Here is a 19,352-nt window from a genome sequence, read left to right as displayed (position 1 = left end):
TCGGATTTGAACCTAGGACCTCCTGTCTCTAGGCCTGACTCTCAATCCACTGAGCTACCCCCTGTTCTTGCTGTCTGGAAAGATCATTGGCTTCTAATTGCCCAATTCTAGCCTTTAGAGACTGGTTTTCCTTTTCAATATGGTCTATATGGTTCTTCAAGGCTTCTAGCTGGTCATTGCTGGTCTTCAGTTTGCTTATCAATTCATTTTCTAATTGCAAAATTCTTCCTTTTAAACTTATTTTCTTGTCAGATCTCTTCCATCTTTCTCATAATCTCAGATTTGAACTCTTCAAGAGCTTGTGACCCATTTTCATTTTTTTTGGGAAGGTTTGGATGTCTTTAATTGTTTGTCGTCCTCTGTTTTCTGGTTTTTTCCTGTGCAGAAGTTATCAAGTGTTTGAGCTTTTTTCTCTTCTTGTTTATTTCTTGGGTCTTGATTGGCATCATTTTGTTTTGTCTGCCAGAAGTCTGAGTAAGGCAATCTGATTCTCTTTGTATGGATTTAGGGAGCAGTTTTTTGCCTGAGGCTACTTTGTGAGTGTCTTGGCTTCTCTAGGGACCCTTCTGGGGTCTCTGGTCTAGCTGTTTTCAGGGTTGAGCCTCTGTGTTCTTAGCCAGTTGCCCAGAGCTTGGGTCTTGGCCCACGCTTGCTCCTCCACCTGAGATTTTCCCCTGAGTCTGAGCATGCTGGGTGCTGCTGCTGCCTCTCTCATCCCCACTCCCATGTCCAAGGCCTGAGTTTTCCAGCCACCTGGGATCTCAGATCTTGCTGCTGTCAGGGGCAAGCTCCTGGTGGTGCCAGCTATCTGCCTAAGGGCTAGATTTTGTGCCTCCGCTTGCTCTAACTCTGGGGTGAAGCCTCTGCCTCTGGTACTGTGGGGGTGGGGTGGGGGAGGGTTGATCCACTTGTGTTTTGATTTGATCTATTTCCCCCCCATATAGTGTGGAAGTGCCCAAATCCCACATACCTTCAATACTGCGCCCTATTGTGGGGTCCCTTATTTCATCTGGATTTTGTTTTCTTGTCCTTTCGAGGTATGCTATATCTGTTGGTAAGGAGAGGAAGTGGTCCAGCTTCTACTCAGCCACCATCTTAACCCCTCTTGTCTTTTGATATTAGACTCTTTCCATTGTTCCATATCCTAATTTCTACCAGCATAGTTAATTAACTGAAGTATGTTGAACTACATTGGGCAGGAGCTAAAATGGTAGAGTAACCCCCCAAAAATCTAGAATCAAGTAGATATGGCATTTAAGTTCCATCTCTAGCATATACTGGCTGTGTAATCTTGGGAAAGCCATTTAAATTCTTAGGGCCTTAAGAAACATTCTAAGGCAGTAGATCATAAAATGACTGGTAATCTGAATTGGTAGAGAGATTTTTTTTTTCCATTGGGAAACAGGAGATGGTATACTGGGTATGAGGAGCAGGCAAGAAAGTCCACTGTGGTTCTCCTCATAACTGGACTTTTCCTTATCCCCATTTCTTGAGCGCTTGACACAGAACTTTTACAACAATCTTTAGATATATAATGATTGGGTGGAGGGACTGGAATGCATTTCTAGGAAAAGGGTAATCTTAGGAGGTGTCATACAGTTGACTTCAAGTATCTTAAAAGTTGTCTCGTGGAAGAAAGATTGGATTTTTTCAGCTTGGCTCAAAAGGACAGAACTAGGGGAGTTTATAAAGAGGTGAATTTAGTCAACTCAAGTCATCAGAGTAATAAGCATTTAATTAACTCTTGCTGTGTCCCAGGCACAGTGCTCAGCATTGTGAATACCAATAGAAGCAGAAGGAAAGACAGAAGCTTACATTCTAATGGGGAGAACAGCATATAAAACAAAGCCAAAAAGTAGGGAAGGGAGCCAGTGGGAAGTATGGAAAAGAAATCTAGAGGACCTAGGAATGGAGCATGGCAAAGAAAGAATGAGATGACCTATATGGCTAGCCTGGGCACTTTCCTTAAAAGAGTATTTTTGGAGGAGCCTAGATCAAATGAAGGGGTCTCAAGGATGCTGGTGTGCAAGGGCCAGGATCCGAGTGAACTTCCAGTGTGAGAAGTCTGTAGGTATAACATGAATTTCCAGAGTGAAAAGGCAGCTGTGGTTGGGAACCTAAAAATTACAGAAATCCCAAAATATGTTAGGATCCTAATGGAAACTGCACTTGATAATAATACAATCCCAAAAGCTTTAACAGATGAAGGTGGGAAGAATAGGAAGTGATGGTGAATCCTCCTATATAGATATTAAGTTAACTTTACTTAACAGCTGTGGATAGAATAGCTGCAGCCTATGAATTGAGTAGAATCTGCTGACTTGAATAAACAGTCACTTATTCCCACCAAGATTCACTAGCTAATGAGGGAGAGACTATTTCCCCTCAATTAATAACTTAATTGAATTAAACCCTCAAGGTTAATTAACCTTGATCTCTGTGTCTGACTGCGATAGATTTGGACTGACTCAAAGAATTTTTAAATACAAAACTTCCTTCACTAGTAGCCAGACAGTTTGTGCTATCTTCTCTGGAACTTTGAGGACAAAACAGGCCAGAAATGGCTTCCTTATATAAACTGGTTTAATGATGACAAGAAAAGATGAAGGGAAGATAGGGTTGAAAAAGAAGGAAAATGATGATTGGGATAAACCCTAAATCTAATCTAAATTATTGATTAGTTGATAAATCTTCAAAGTAATCAAACTTGTATCTTGAAGCCCAGAGGGCCCAAATGATTATTTGAAGTTTGATGATGGTTTGGTTTGTGATTGATTCTTCTTGTTGTTTATAATGTTAATAAATTGAAGTTGATGGTAGATATGATAAATAATTGAAGATAAATGATGGTACTGTAATGCAGGATTGCTGCAAGAATCTCTTGCATTTGCAAAATCACCAGAAGCAATCTTGACAGTTGGGGAGATGGAATGTTGACCCAGCTAGTCCCTGTTCTCACAACCAAACCTTTGGAGCTGGCACTATAAATATCCCTGGAGTACCAACTGTGGGGTTCTGATTTCCTTGACTTGACCCAGATATCCAGCTATCCCCTTGGACTCCCACACAGTAATATCTCAATAGCTCTGCACCTAGCCTAGCTAAGAAAACGTCCTCCCTCGCCCAAATCTCTCAGGTCGGAGACCAGGAAGATCTCAGCTCTGCAGCTTTTCTAGGCTGGTTTCAACTGACTTTCTGCCTCATGCCAAGTGCATGCCCTCAGCATGTTCTGTGTTTGGACCAGGTAGCTGGCATTCAAGCTTAGCCTCAAATGGCCCCTTGCAAAGTCTTTACAAATAGAATGGATTGCCTTGAGTGACAGAGAGTCTCTTCATCGTTGGAGACATTCTGGCAAATCCTGCATGACTGCTTCTCTCATATGGTTTCACTGATGGGTTAGATTTAGGAACGTTCTGGTAAATGTCTAACAACCAGCTTGGGGGGTGGGGGGCGAGGCGAGGTGTATATATGATACGGACTGAAGTTTAATCTGCATTATTAATATTTTCTCTATCACCTTCTTCAGTAGATAATCAACAAAATAATAAATAAAATTTTGAATTGTTTGCAGATTTCTGAGGTGTAAATGGTCATATTGAACATTTAATAATCCTGTCTAGAGCTAGTACCAATTAGCTACACTAGCCTGGGGCCATGTTTGGACTAGATGGCTGCCATTTAATTGGGCTGTCCTTTCCCTCTCTGAGCCTTTATGATTCAGAATTCAAGGATCTTTTCACTCCAGCATGCTATCTATTTTCTCTCTTCTTTATGACTCCTAGAGGGACAATTGGCATCCCTCAACTAGGGTTAAGAGCAAGAAGAAACATGACCTAATCTGATTGAAGTCTGGTTGAATTATCTGCATTTCTTCTGCAATGCACAAGATGGCACTAGATCCCCAGAAACCTTCATAAAAAGTTCATTCTATGTGAGATTCTTCCACTAGTTTATCCTCCCTGGGGTGGGTGGGTGGGTGGGTGGGTTGGAGAGTGGGGGAAACTGAGCAGTGACCTAATTGTTTTTTGGTGGGACTCTGGGCACAAACATTTAGCAGATATACTAAAGCAAGAAATGGATTGAGGGGAACTCTATTTTTTATTCTAGGATTAATGATATTTGTATAGAAGACAAGAAAAAAATGCCCCTAAAATCTTTTGGCCCTAAGAAAAAAGAAATCAGAGGTTTGGGGGTTCTAATGGGAGGCATGAGGGAATCCTATCTCACTATGTAATCATTATTAATGACCAAGAGGTTTCTCTTCTATCCAGGGAAGCATTATGGTATGAGAATTTATTTTTCATCTACTGTATAGGAATGAATAGGTATTCTATAGCTAGGGGAAATGCATAAGGTCATTTGGTCCAAAGTATTCATTTTATAAATCAGTAAAATGAGACTGAGAGAAGGAATGATACATATCCCAGGCCACACAACTAGTGAGTGGCAGAGGTAGGACTAGAACTTAAGGTCTTCAGTCTTTTCTCTGACACCACAAAGGGCCAGAGGAGCTCTTTGAGAAGTTCAATTGTTTATATGGTTTTCTAAGGAAGATTTAATTTGGACTTAGCTTTTAACAACACCGTGTCCAGCTTCCTGGAGACTTGAAATTTCATGGAAGAATTTATATTTGCTTGGTTCTTGATTACAGTTATATCTGATACAGTGGAAAGAAAAGAAAGGTTGACACCAGAGCACTCAAGTTCAAATTCTGCCAGTGCTGCTCACTACTTGTATAACTATCAGTATGTAAATCACTTAATTGCTTTTAACTCTCAGTTTCCTCATCTGTAAAAGTGAAGGTTGGGCTTGATTATCCCTAAGGTCTCTGTGGTCTTACTGATATTAAGGAAAACCTCAAAGCAGTAGAAGAGGAAAAGCCTTTTAAGACTTTCACAAGAAAAAAATGTCCCTAAAACCCTTTGACTCTAAGAAAAAAGAAACCAGAGGTTTGGGGATTCTAATGGGAGACATGAGGGAATCCTGTCTCACTATGTAATCTTTATCAGTGACCAAGACATTTCTGTTTTATCCAGAGAAGCATCATGGTATGAGAATTTACTTTTCATCTACTGTATTAATTACTGCGCATTCCTCTGTCTGAGATCTGGGTCAGAGATACCATCTAATCTACCACTTCATGCATTTTCTTTGTTCTTGGGAATCCAAAGGAATATCTTTGTTTTTTAACAGAATTTGTTTAATAATTGAAGAGAAGAAGGGTTCTTTTCCTTTGTACTTTCCCATAAGTTAGATATAGGGAAGGATGGATAGGTAGACTGAAGACCTCTTAATTAGCTATCACCAATAAAAGATGTCTTGGGATGTTCCAGGGAGGGGCTGATAATGAGCTCCTAAAAATCTATTTATTTAGTGGTTTGACCAGGCTCTGGGCATCCCCTGGTTCTGAGAGAGCCATAGAGATCTATATCACTTAAGATGCTGCCCTTTCCATTAAACCTGATCTAATCAGTAGGCTTATATTCTTACCCAGAAATCAGTCTCTGAAGATAATTTTAATCATAACAATGGTAAAACTAGACAATACACTGCAATGAGTGGTTAGAAGCCCCGGGTTCTAATTTTAGGCCAGATCACACCTAGCTGTGTGACCTTAACCAAGTAAGTTGGCCTTTCTGATATTCCCTTTTTTCATCTTTGATACAGGAGGGGTTAAATTGATGATCTCTAAAGCTGAAAGATTAGATGTGGACATTTGGGCCCTAGAACTAGAAAGGAGGAGCTATGGATGAGGTAGTATTGTGGGAGAGCTTTAAGGTAAAAGCTCTGGACAGGCTGTCATTGTTAAGAATGACAGACTCCAGTAACGAGCTTGAAAATAGAAAGAGAAAGCTATGTATTTGGGAACAATGTTGAAAGGCTGGGAGATAGGTGCAAGAGTGGACACTGCCTCCTAGAGGAGATGGGTTCTGGGTTTCTTATACTTTTTTAGACAACAGGGGCCATGTGACCAAGGATGGGGAGGTGGGATGAGGTTAGGCAGAAGTGGGGGATGTTTGTCACCTGACCAGGGATGGAGTGATATTTTGTGTCCCGAAGACACAAAGGGGTTACCTGGAATAGTTTAGGGGACAAGTCGATGTCCTAGATACAGTCTGATCCTATCAGAGATGTATATCTGTGTCCATCTCAAAATCTAGGGGAGAATCCAAGGGGAATATTTCTCTCAGGGCTCTTTCCTTATCATGAATCTCTAATGCTCAGGGTCACCTTTTCCTTAGCACTACAAGAATACAAGGAAGGAAAGGAATTTCCTGCTTTCCTTTGACCTGGAATACCTCTGGAATTTGGGGTGACCAAAAGAAATCTGGGATCCCATGCCAGGAGCAGCAAATTGAGGCTCAACATCTGGAAAAACTTAAGAAGAATGAAAGTTATTCCTACAATGGAATGGGCTACTTTGGGATGCCCATTACTCAGTGGACGTCTTGTGCCAGAGAGCAAGTTCTTTTTCAAGTACAGGTTAAACTTGCTAGTCACAGAATGGAGTTGTGGAACTATGGAATTCCATGATTCTTTTCCTTCCAGCATTCCCATCGGAACTGATGTTCACAAGGAGTTGGAGATTCTTTGGGAGATAGATGTTAGAATTGGGTGCTGGAGCTTCTTTTCCCTCAAGAAGATTGGGCAGATTTAACTTTAATGCAAGCTTAGATGCTAGGGGTGTGTGTGTGTGTGTGTGTGTGTGTGTGTGTGTGTGTGTGTGTGTGTGTGTGTGTGTTAGAATCATAGAATGTTAGAACAGTAAGGAGCCTTAGAGTCCAATTCTCTCATTTGATGGATGAGCAAACAGAGTCACAGAGAGGAGAAATGACTAGTTCAAGGTCCTATAGCTAGTTTGTAATAAATAGAGCTCAGGATAGTGCTGATCCCCATGTAGAGTTTTTCCTACTATATCACTAGGCCCTTCTTATATATTATCAATTGTTTGAAAATCCTAGTGTCCAAAGGCAGAAAGAGGGAAGCATTTATTAAGTGCTGACTATATTCTAGGCACTGTGCTAAACATTTTTTATAAATTATCTCATTTGATGGTTCCAGCAACCCTGGGAGTTTTGTGCTATTATTATTCCCATTTTATAAGTGAGGAAACTGAGGTTAAGTGTCACACTGCTAACTGAGGTAAAATTTAAATTCAAGTCTTCCTGACTCCATGACCAATGCTCAGTCTACTACACGATTTCACTGCATCATATGGATAAAAGAGAAGACAAGCAAGTTTATAGGCTCCTATAAACATAAGGCATTACTTGGAAAAAAATTGTCAAAATGGTTTCATAGGACTGGCTTTTGATGTTTTAAAACAAAGATCAGAAATCATGCCAACATGTGAAAAGGGTTAAAAAAGCAAAGAATGGTCAGTAATCAGTGGGGGGAAGGGGATACCTTTCAGATACATCTGTGGGGAAGAGGGCTGTCTTTGTACAGAGAAATTGCATTATTTGGCTTTCAGGGATGACAAAAGGAGACAAAACAGGTGTCCAGTGAATCATTGGACAGCCACTTGGATGGCTTCTGAGGTAATAGGCAATCTGCCACCCTTCCTGGGGCTTTGAGCCAAGCTCAGAGGAGGGATGTGTCACTGTGATCTCCCTTTATGTTCAATAGAGAACAACTTTTGTGTTTCAAAAAGCAGGGCTTACAAAATCCTTGTCTCTACAACTTTGGCCCTCTCTATGGCTTTGACAAAGACCTTTCTTTTCTTGTCTTTCAGCTCTCACCTCAACAGTGCCCTGAAGGCTTAAAGGCATGAGTGGGAGCTCTGGGTACCCTTGAGCCCAAATTTTCAGAACCGTTTTTAACCACTGTGGAAGGCAAAATAAATTGTTCTCCATGAGAAAAAGACTCCTTCCTTAGAACAGAGTCTGTACCCATCTGTTCCAAACCTCTCATTTTATAGAAGAGGAAGTTGAGGCCATGGTAGGAAATAGTACTCATGCCAGGTCACCCAGTGGGTGCATAGCAGCGACAGGACTAGATCTCTAGTCTCCCAGGTTCTTTCTGCTGTTGCCAACCACAAAGGGCAAGGGGGATTGGAATCAGGAAACCTAGGTTTCTGCTGACCTTTGGTTTTATAAGTCATCGAGGGATTTCTTCACTTATGGATTATAAAATCATAGGCTTAAAGCTAGAAACCACTGCAAGGGCCATTTAGTCTAACCTCCTTATTTTAAAACTGAGGAAACTGAGGCTCAGGGTTGGTCAGGTCCCATCAGAAGTATCAGAGGTGGGATCTGATCGGAGCCCATCTCTTTTGATGCCAAAGTCATTTTTCCTTCCATGGTTGCAGGTTGCTGCTATTTTATCATGGATCAGATTATCTTTGGTCAGATGCGCACTTGTGTGTGTGTGTGTGTGTGTGTGTAGAGAAATAGATAAATACACACATATAAAGCATATCTATACACACATACACACTGTATACATGTGACACACACATTCTTTTCCTTTTTATCCTTTTCACATTTGGCATATAGACATACATCTACAGTTATTCATATATGCATAAATTCACATAAGCGCATGCATATATAAATATAAATATATATGTTTGTGTATGTGTATATATGGCAAGGACAATATATTTCCCTATCCTGAACTTTAGATAGTAGTTCACATCCTTATAGTTCTGCCTTTTATGGGTTAATTTCCTCATCCCAAGCCCATCAGGTTATTATTTCCATATTAAACATAAAGAATGTATCTTGTTTTAGCCTTATGATTTTTAAAAATTGCATGTAGAAGCAATTTTTGACAATTGTTTTCTGCCTTTTTGCAATTCAGATTCTCTTCTCCTTCCTCCCTGAGGTGGTAAATAGTCTGATATAGATTAGATCAGTGCTTTCATGCAATACATATTTCCACATTTGAGGAATATGGCATGACAGAAGACACCTATCACACATACAATAAAAAACTCAAGAAATGAATAAAGTGAAACATGGCATGCTTTGACCTGCAATCAGCTTCCAACTGTTGACAGGAAATGTATCATTATCCCCATTTTACAAACAATCAACTTGAGTTTCCAAGAGGTATGGGATTTGCCCAGGATCTTGTAGCCAGTAAATAGCAGGACCTGGAACTGAATCCCATTCTCTTGACTCCAATTCTGATACTCTTTTCACTCTCTCATTCTGCCTCTCCAGTTCTTGACTTCCAGCTTCTGACTAGACATTTCTACTTGGCTGTCCTGAAATCATCTCAAACATAATATGCATAAAAGCAAACCTGTGCAGTGAACTTCCCAGTCAAAACCTTAACATCATCTTTGGTCATTTTCTCTACCTTGATTCTCATGTCTAATCAGGAGTCAATTCTAGTCTATCTCATGTTTCCTTCAGAGTAGTGCTGGCATCCCTGGTCTCTCATCTCCATTTCCACTCCTACCATCCCCTTTTAGAGTAGACCATAATGACTTCTGAGCTTCTTTCTGTTTCTAGATGATCTAATTCTTGGCCTGATTTTTACTAGCTGTATTACCTTAGACAAGTCACATAACCTTTCTAAGCTTTGCTTTCCTCATTTCAAATGAGGATACCCCATAGTATCTCACAGGGTGGTCCTGAGGAACATTCTTTCTATACTCATAAGTGCTATGTAAATATAAGTTACTATTATCATTCCTTATGTCTTCTCACTTACTAATAAATATCTGAGTGGTATTTCTACCAGTGGAGAGAAAAAAAAATATTCCTCTTTCCTGGCTAGGAAACTATGGCTAGGCTAAGAGAATCCAAACATCTGCTTGGCTCTTGAACATCAGAGTATTACTAGTTGTGGATTCCCATGGAAACCAAACAGAAAATGATGGTGCAGAGCCAAGTGTATTAGCCCTTAATAGTCTCTATCCCTAGCTCTGACTTGATTTTACTTTCCATTAGTCTGTATCGTTAGCTCTGATTCCATTTTGCTTTTTTTGGGTGGGGATTCTTTCTTCCAATAGATTATGAACAATTAAATTCAATAGTATAACACCATGATATTTTAGTAAGTGGAAACCTTTCTTAAAATTTTAAGGATTTAGTGGAAGTGGGTATGGTATGTAATTATAGAGTTTTCTGTAATTGGCTTTTGATATTTAATATGGAAGCAAGAAATTGAGCCAGTCTGATTCAGCAGTGAAAGTGGAAATATATGGATAGACATTCTCAAGCAGATAGCCTTGGAGGATATTGATATCCCTTGACAAATTAGCAGGATGTGAATGAATAATCAGGGTGGTCTCTTGAAAATCTTTCAGGCTCCAAACTTTTCAGGGACTGCATGAGCAACAGCTATGTTTAGAATAACAGCTAACACTTGTATAGCATCTCCTGTGTGCTGGCACCGTGCTAAGTGTTTTACAGCTTATGATATCTACATTTTGCTAGAGAAAGAGACAAAGTGACAGAATCTTAGACTTTTATACTTGGAAAGGACTTCAGTGGCCATCTAGTCCAACCCAAACTGGAAGAAATTTTTCAGTTAGCTCCATCCCTACTCCCCTATCCAATAAGTGGTTGACTGGCTTCTACCTGAATACTTCCAATGAAGGGGAACCTACAACTTCCCAAGGCAGCTCATCTTGCTTTCAGACGACTCTTAATTGTTAAGAAATTTTTCCTGACATTAAACCTTAAATGTATCTCTTTCCATCTTTCACCTTTTGTTCCTGGTCTTGACCCCTGGGGCTCAAACAGAATAAGTCTAATTCTTTAGCTAGTTCTCATATGGCCTTGACCCAAGGTCCCTTCCTCATTGTCCTAGTTGCTCTTCTCTGGATATCTTGCAGCTGATTAATGCCATTCTTAAGGTGGGCTATCCAGAATTGAACCCAATACTAGAGATGTTTTATGACCAGGATGGCATACACAGGGACCATCACCTTTTTATTTCTTAAATCTCTGCCTCTCTTTATGTGGTCTGAGATTACTTGAGCCTTTGTGGCTACTATTTAACCTTACTGATTCATATTTGACCATTAAATCCTAGAAAACACCCAAGATATTTTCCACATAAGCTTTTATCTCACTAGCTTCCCCTATATGGTGCCTACAAAATTAATTTTTAAAATCCAAGTATAACTCTTTACATTTTTCATGATTTTTCTTTCATTAGATTGAACCCCCACATTCTAACTGATAGAAATCTTTTTTGGATCACAGATTGTGGCATCCAGTGTTTTAACTGTTCCTCTAAGCTTGCTGTCATTTCTAAATTTGACGAGCATGACATTTTTGCCTTTATCCAAGTCATTGATTAAAATATTAAACTGCATAGGGCTCAGCATGGATCCCAGAGAAACTCTCTACTGGAGATGACTTGCCAAGTTGACAGTTAATGACAAGTTAATGACAACTCTTTGAGTCTAGGCATTCAACATATTCCAAATCCATTTAATTACATGATTGTCTAGTTCACATTTCTTTACCTTCTCTTTAATAATAGTATGAGATACTTCATCAAATGCTTTGCTAAATTTACTTAAATTATTTCTCTAGCATCCCCCAATGTACTACTTTAGTAACTTTATCAAGAAAAGGAAATAAAGATAATTTCACATGACTTATTCTTGATGAGGCCATAATAGATCCTCGTACTCATTGTTTCCTTTTCTAGATGTTCATCAACCATCTCTTTAATTATATGTTCTAGAATTTTTCCTGGTAATCCATCCATTTATTTATTTATTTATTTATTTATTTGTTTATTCATTCATTCATTTATTTATTTGTTCATTCATTCATTCATTCATTTATTTATTCATTCATTCATTTATTTATTTTTTACTAAATTTTAAAATATTTTAGTACATTAAATCCTAATAGTACAAAATCAATAGTGTTTATTGAAGGTATAGAATTACTATAACAATTTGATTAAAGGTCCCTAATTAGGGACATATTGCTAACTGTTACCTTAGGAGGATTTATCTAATTTTAGCAAGTTTAATTTCCTGAAGTTAATGTTCTCCCTTCATTCCCCAAATCTAATGGTATTTTCTTTTTTTAAACATTTATTAATATTTATTTTTTAGAAAAGTTATCATGGTTACATAATTCATGCTCTTACTTTCACCTTCACCCCCCGAACTCCTCCCCCCCCACCCCATGGCTGATGCATAGTCCCACTAGTTTTAACATGCGTCATTGATCAGGTCCTATTTCCAAATTGTTGATAGTTGCATTGGTGTGGTAGTTTCGTGTCTACATCCCCAATCATGTCCACCTCAACCCATGTGTTCAAGCAGTTGTTTTACTTCTGTGTTTCCACTCCTGCAGTTCTTCCTATCAATGTGGGTAGCATCTTTACCATAAATCCCTCAGAACTGTCCTTGATCATTGCATTACTGCTAGTACAAAAGTCCATTACATTCTATTTTACCATAGTGTATCAGTCTCTGTGTATAATGTTCTTCTGGTTCTGCTCCTTTCACTCTGCATCAATTCCTGGAGGTCTTTCCAGTTCACATGGAATTCCTCCAGTTTATTATTCCTTTGAGCACAATAGTATTCCATCACCAGCATATACCACAATTTGTCCAGCCATTCCCCAATTGAAGGACATACCCTCATTTTCCAGTTTTTTGCCACCACAAAAAGCTATAAATATTTTTGTACAAGTCTGTTTATCTATGATCTCTTTGGGGTACAAACCCGACAATGGTATGGCTGGCTCAAAGGGCAGGCAGTCTTTTATAGCCCTTTGAGCATAGTTCCAAATTGCCATCCAGAATGATTGGATCAGTTCACAACTCCACCAGCAATGCATTAATGTCCCAGTTTTGCCACATCCCCTCCAACATTCATTACTCTCCCCTTCTTTCATTTTAGCCAATCTGCTAGGTGTGAGGTGATACCTCAGAGTTGTTTTGATTTGCATTTCTCTAATTATTAGAGATTTGGAACACTTTCTCATGTGCTTATTGATACTTTTGATTTCTTTACCTGAAAATTGCCTATTCATGTCTCTTGCCCATTTATCAATTGGGGAATGGCTTGATTTTTTATACAATTGGTTTAACTTCTTGTATATTTGAGTAATTAGACCCCTGTCAGAGTTTTTTGTTATAAAGATTTTTTCCCAATTTGTTGTTTCTCTTCTGATTTTGGCTACATTGTTTTTGTTTGTACAAAAGCTTTTTAGTTTGGTATAATCAAAATAATTTATTTTACATTTTGTAATTTTCTCTTACTTTCCTGTTAATTTAAAATAAACTCACTGGCCTATACTCTGCAGATTCTGTATTCCTTAAAAACAAAGAGTCTGGGTCATTTGCCTTTCCCTTGATCAGATATCTATGCAAAAATCTAAGCAAATGAATTCTTCCCAGACTCTTTTAGATGCTCTGTACATGGCCAAGAACTCATTGCTTCTGTATGTTAAATTTGGATCAAAAATCTAATTCCTGTTTTTTTAAGCCTTTACCTTCTATCTTAGAATCAGTACTATGTTTTGGTTCCAAGGCAGAAGAGGGTAAGTGACTTGCCCAGGGTCATACAGCTAAGAATTGTCTAAAACCCAGAATTTCCCATCTCTAGGCCTGGCTCTCAATCCTTTGAGCCATCTAACTGCCCTTTAATTCCTGTTATTTATTTTTTTACAAGATTGTGATATAACAAAAGGAATGCTGATTTGGAGCTAGGAATTTTGTTGTTCGGTCATTCAGGTGTGTCTGATTTTTTTTTTTGTGACTCCATGGATGATAGCATGCCAGGCCCTTCTATCTGCCACTATCTCTTGAAGTCTATTCAAATTCATGTTCATTACTTCCATGGCACTATCTATCCATCTCACCCTCTGCCACCTCCTTTTCCTTTTGTCTTCAGTCGCTCCCAGTATCAGGGTTCTTTCCAATGAGTCCTGTATTCTCATTATGTGGCCAAAATATTTAAGTTATAGCTTCAGCATCTAACCTTTAGAGCCAGGAAATATGTCTTTATGTGTATTCGTTAGTTATGTGATCAAGTTTAAGTCACTTAAACTCTCCAGGCCTCAGTTTCTTTGCCTGTAAAATGCCTGTAAAATGAAGATATCATAATATTTACAGTATCCCTCTGACAAAGCTGTTGTGAGAAAAGTACTCTGTAAATCTGAATGCACTAATTATACAATGGATTATTGTTGTTGTTCTGATTCTTAATTATTATTTCCATATTTTCCTTTCTCATCTGAAGCCTTGAACTTTAATCTATAGCAACGGAATAAATACCATCTGTGTAACTTCAGTTTCATGCTGAAAACTTCAAAAAACCTGGAGATAGTGGAAAGAGTGGTGGAGATTGAGTCACGAGAGCTACTTTCAACTTATTGCCTATGTGACTTTGGGGAAGTCACTGTCTCTGATAAGACTCACAAATGTCTTTGGAATTCAACACCATGCCTTCCTATTGATACCAATTCTCCTTTTTAGCTGCTTTTTCTATACTGTCTTCCACCATCTGAATGGAAACTCCTTGAGGGCAGAAACTGTCTTTCTTGTATTTGTATCTTCAGGATTTAACACTATATGTTCCAGGGATATTGGGGTGGGGAAGTACCTTTTTAGTACTTTCATCCTTTTGCAATGGTCTGGCAATACCTAATCAATTAATCAAAATGCATTTATTAAGTGCCTATTATGTAATGGGCTCTGTTCTAGATACTGGAAACACAAAGGTGAAAAGAAATAAACCTGTTTCTCAATGAACTTACATTCTATAAACATATATAGAACAAATAAATATAAAATAAACAGAATAGTCAAATCCAATGTACTGAGGGGGTTGCTATCTGTTGGGGGTTTAGGGAAAAGATCCTATAGAAGGTGGTCACCGAACTCTATATTGAAGGAAGTGAGGTAGTCTATAAGATGGAGGTGGTGAGGAGTGCCCTCTAGGTAAGGAGGATGGCCAATGCAATGACAAGGAAAGAGGAAATGGAGCATTTTGGGTGAGGAACAGAGAGTGAGCATCAGCTCTGTTTAACTGCATATTGTAGTACAAAAAGAAGGGGAATGACATGTGGTGATGCTAGAAAGATAGGAAGGAGCCAAATTCTGAAGGATTTTCCAAGCTAATGAGAACAGTTTTCTTTTAGATGAGAAGGACTAGGGAGCCACTGGAGCTTATAGAATTGAGGAATGCCATGTTTAATCTGTCTGAAAGAAAATCACTTTGGCAGCTAGAGAGAGGTTGTTTGGAGTGTGGGAAGCCTTGAGGCAGGGGCCAACCCTACTTAAGGCTCTTTTTGTGTTGTATTTCCTTAGCGTCAGACCGTTGAGCTGATCCCACTCACAGAAGTCCACTATTGGTACCAAGGGAAGTCTTACCTCTATTACATCTATGGCCTGGAGAACAAGGTGTATGCGGCGGACTACCCAGAGAGATACTGCTGTGGCTGTACTATCATATGACAACCGGCCAGGACTCTTTCTGAAGAAGAAAAACAAGGGTCCAAAATGTGCATCCATCAAGGAAGAAGAGACAAGGACTAGGGTTTGAGGGCTCTGGTTCACTTTTTACAAAATGGAACATCTGAAAACCCTTATAGATTTCATTACAAATGGCTCCCGCAGTTGGAATTTCCAAGTAGAACCCTTGGGAACATCAATGGAAGCACCACTGATTAGTCCAGGAATAAATACATGAACTTAATAAGGACAAGATTCTCTGCTAATAGATTCAGTTCCTCCACACATAACAGATGCTTAATAAATGTTAGTTGATTGAGTTGGCAACCACGTATTGTATACCCAATTGTGGCAGCAACATGACAACATAGGACCCTCCCCTCACATTTTAAAAATCTTTCCTTTGTATATTTTTGTATGGAAAAGCAGCTAAGGTATAATGGATAGAGAGCTGGTTTCAGAGTCAGGAAGACCTGGGTTCAATTCTTCACTGCCACATTATGGTTGTAAAAGAGGGCAAGTCACAACTTCTCAGTGTGTCCCCCCCACCCAAGGTGACTTGCATAGACTATTTGACTTTCATATTTGACATTCATAGACTATTCAATAGACATTTCAGAGCAAGTGCTGATCTCCACGGATGAAGTTTCTTATCACGAGTTCCTTATAAGCATGAAATCACCATCTCCTCTTTTTTAATCTTTACATTATTTGCATCCATGCTCTTTGATGGTATAGAAGTCCCATGAAATCATGCATTTCATTTTTGGCTTTAAATCTGTAGCCCTTCACACAGTCAGTCTTGGCACATAGTAGAGTTTTAAAAAATGCTTGTCAAATAACTCAACTAAGCAGTTAATTAACTAATTAGGTTAGGACTGGCCTTGGAATCAGGGAGACCAAGGGCTTAAATCTCGCCTCTGGTACCTGTCTGATCTTGAACAAGTCCCTAAACTCCTCAGAACCTCTGGTAGCTCACTAAGACAAAAGAGTTCCAAATCTGCATTGTGCCAAGCCAAGTCATTTCCATATCAAGAGCAGAATGGAATCACCAGAGGCAGGGACTATGGCTCAGTGGATGGAGAGCCATACTTGGAAAAGGAGGTCCTGAGTTCAAATCTTGCCTCAGACACTTCCTAGCTGTGTGGCCCTGGGCAAGTCAATTAATTCCCATTGATTAGCCTTTACTGCCTTGGAACCTATTGATTCTAAGATAGAAGTTAAAGGTTTAAAAAAATGGAATCACAGTTCCAGAAAAAGTAAACAAAATATAGACGTAATATGGTATAGTGGTTAGCTTATCAGACCTGGAGCTGGAGAAGCATATACATATGTTTGATTCCCAACCCTTATGTTTGCAACCTGTCACTTCATCCATTAGCCTCAGTTTCCCTTGTAATAATAATCATAATAATCATAATCATAATGATCATAGCTAACACATTTACTATGTGCCAGGCGCTGTGTTATGCAGTTTAGAATTGTAATCTCCTTTCATCTGTAAAATGAAAACAAGGACCTCTTTAATATCTCCCTGCCCTGCTTGATCTGATGCTCAAAAGACAGAATATAGACATCATTTGGGAAAACTTAGAGTGTTGTGTGAAGGCCCTGCCTTCTTGGGGTTCATGGCATGTGTTGGGAAAGCTCCTGGGGTTGATCCTCTTTATCAGCTGGTGCCAAGGACACACTCAGTGCCTGCCCTGCAGTTGTTGCAGTCCAACATCTGAGCCAGCTTTTGACTAGGGAGTCGTTGGACTGGGGGTTGTTGGAGGCCTCCTAAATAACTAATCTTAAACATTTTATTAATTTATCTTACAACAACGTGGATGAAATGATTTGAACTGGGTTAAGTCCCAACCCCTGGAATAAGAACCCTTTTTGTTACTCAGGCTTCTGCGAGCCTTATCTCATCCTTCACTCCATTTGGCAGTGCTTTGGTGTGCAGGGGAATGGATCCAGATGAGGCACTCTGGAAACACTTTCTTGACCCTTGATCTCCTTGCTGACCGCTGCTCTCTGGTCACTAAGGGTCCCTGGTGGATGTCTGCGGATACTGGCACTAGGGACTCTGCAGGCTGTAAAGGTCACAGATTTAGGACTGGAAGGAGCTAAGAAGTCACGTTGGCCAAGTCCTCTTATTTTAAAGATGGAGAGGCTGAGACCAATATGATAAGGCCATTGGCCAAGGTCAGGCTAGAAATGAGTGGTAGATGCAGAAACTGAAGCTAGGGCCTCGTACTTCAGATCCAATACTTTATCACAACATAAGTTGAGGATGTGTTTTTAGGGGGATTTCCAATAAAGAGCCATGATATTATTTTGACTTTTTTAGGGGAAAAAGAGATCTCTTGGTTCCTTAAATGTAAATCATTCTGGGAAGGTTGGATGATGAATTTATCAATTCTATGATCTCAGCTTTTATGGGTTTTATATATAAGCATTGCTCTTTAATTCACTTGTCTCTGCTGGTAGAATTATGAGCAGAAACACAGCATCATAGTGTGGCGCCTCTAGCTCCTTGCGTGGGGCAAAAGAACTCACAGGGAAAGGCCAACTGGGATCCCACTCTGGGGATCAAAGTAGAGTGAGCATGGCCAAATGTTTTGAAGCCACATGTTATAATACAAAGCACACTGGATTAGGTATTAGAAGATCTTGGTTCCACCAGGGTCTATGAGGTCCTAGACATTCCTTCTCTGGACTGGAATGGCCCCATCTACAACATGGGAATGCTGAGTCCCTGCTTCTGCCCAGCTCTTAGGGCTGGTGTGATGACTCAAGGATAAATGATTGGGAGGATGCTTTGTAAGGGGCAAAATCCTATGGGAGGGCATGCACAAGGGAAGGAGGTGCAGGAGCTGACAGTTGCTATGGGTCAGAGAAATGCTTGGTCTGAAGAGGAGAAGAGAGTTTTTGAGGAGTCTAAACTAGGAATCTTTCTGCTGAGAGCAAGTACTGCGAGTTATTCTCTTGGACAAGGGGTCTGAAAGCTGGGGATGGGGTGGATGTGGGAAAGGGGCCGGGATGCCAGCATGGAAGAAGGACACAGAGGTTTGGGGATACTCTCACAAGGCCATTCTGGATTCTGCTGATTATAGGGGGTGAGAGGTGACGGAAGCAAGGGTCCCCCTCACACACTGCAGTGTTTTCAGTGCCCTCTAAGTTCAGTTTCTTGGGATGAGACTCAGCTCCACACCCCAGTTATGCTTTTGGTGATTATTAATCTTTCCCCTAACAAGTCTTGGCCTTTTCCACTCATACAGTGAATAGGAATCCAAAATTTATTTATTTATTTTTTAAAAAAAATTTTTAGAAAAATTTTCCATGGTTACATGATTCATGTTTTTATTTTCCCCTTCACCCCCTCCATAGCAAACACACATTTCCACTGGTTTTAACATGTGTCATCAATCAAGACTTATTTACATATGATTGATAGTTGCATTGGTGTGGTCCTTTTGGGTCTACTTCCCCAATCATGTCTGCTTCAACCCAAGTGTTCAAGCAGTTGTTTTTCTTTTACTTGGAAGCTCTTGAATTTGGCTATTATATTCCTGGGGGTTGTCTTTTCAGGGTCTAGTGTGGAGGGTAATCTATGGATCCTTTCAATGTCTATATTGCCCTCTTGTTGTAGAAATTCAGGGCAGTTTTGCTGAATAATTTCTTTTAGTATGGAGTCCAAATTTCTATTAATTTCTGATTTTTCAGGGAGAGCAATGGTTCTCAAATTGTCTCTTCTAGACCTGTTTTCTTGATCTGTCAATTTCTCCTTGAGATATTTCATGTTTCCTTCTAGTTTGTCAGTCTTTTGACTTTGCTTTATTTGTTTTTACTGTCTTGAGAGATCATTAGCTTCTAATTGCTCAATCCTAGCCTTTAGAGACTGGTTTTCCTTTTCAATCTGGTTATTTCTGGTCTTCAATTTACTTGCCTCACTTTCCAATTGTGAAATTCT

General features: G+C 39.5%; 1 protein-coding gene across 1 annotated transcript in view; it reads left to right on the top strand.

Annotated features, from left to right (window-relative positions):
- SSUH2 (ssu-2 homolog) overlaps nucleotides 1-15,721 on the top strand; it is a 59,582-nt gene extending 43,861 nt beyond the window's left edge. The window contains exon 10 of the mRNA XM_044675971.1: nucleotides 15,251-15,721. Coding sequence (XP_044531906.1) covers nucleotides 15,251-15,397 — 147 coding nt within the window. The 3' untranslated portion in view covers nucleotides 15,398-15,721. The remainder of the gene's footprint in view (nucleotides 1-15,250) is intronic.
- The last annotated feature ends 3,631 nt before the right edge of the window (nucleotides 15,722-19,352 follow it).

Source organism: Gracilinanus agilis, chromosome 1, assembly GCF_016433145.1.
Source record: "Gracilinanus agilis isolate LMUSP501 chromosome 1, AgileGrace, whole genome shotgun sequence".
Taxonomy (NCBI): Eukaryota; Metazoa; Chordata; class Mammalia; order Didelphimorphia; family Didelphidae; genus Gracilinanus; species Gracilinanus agilis.
The sequence above is the reverse complement of the archived record's forward strand: the minus strand, read 5'-3'. Positions and strand labels throughout refer to the sequence as shown.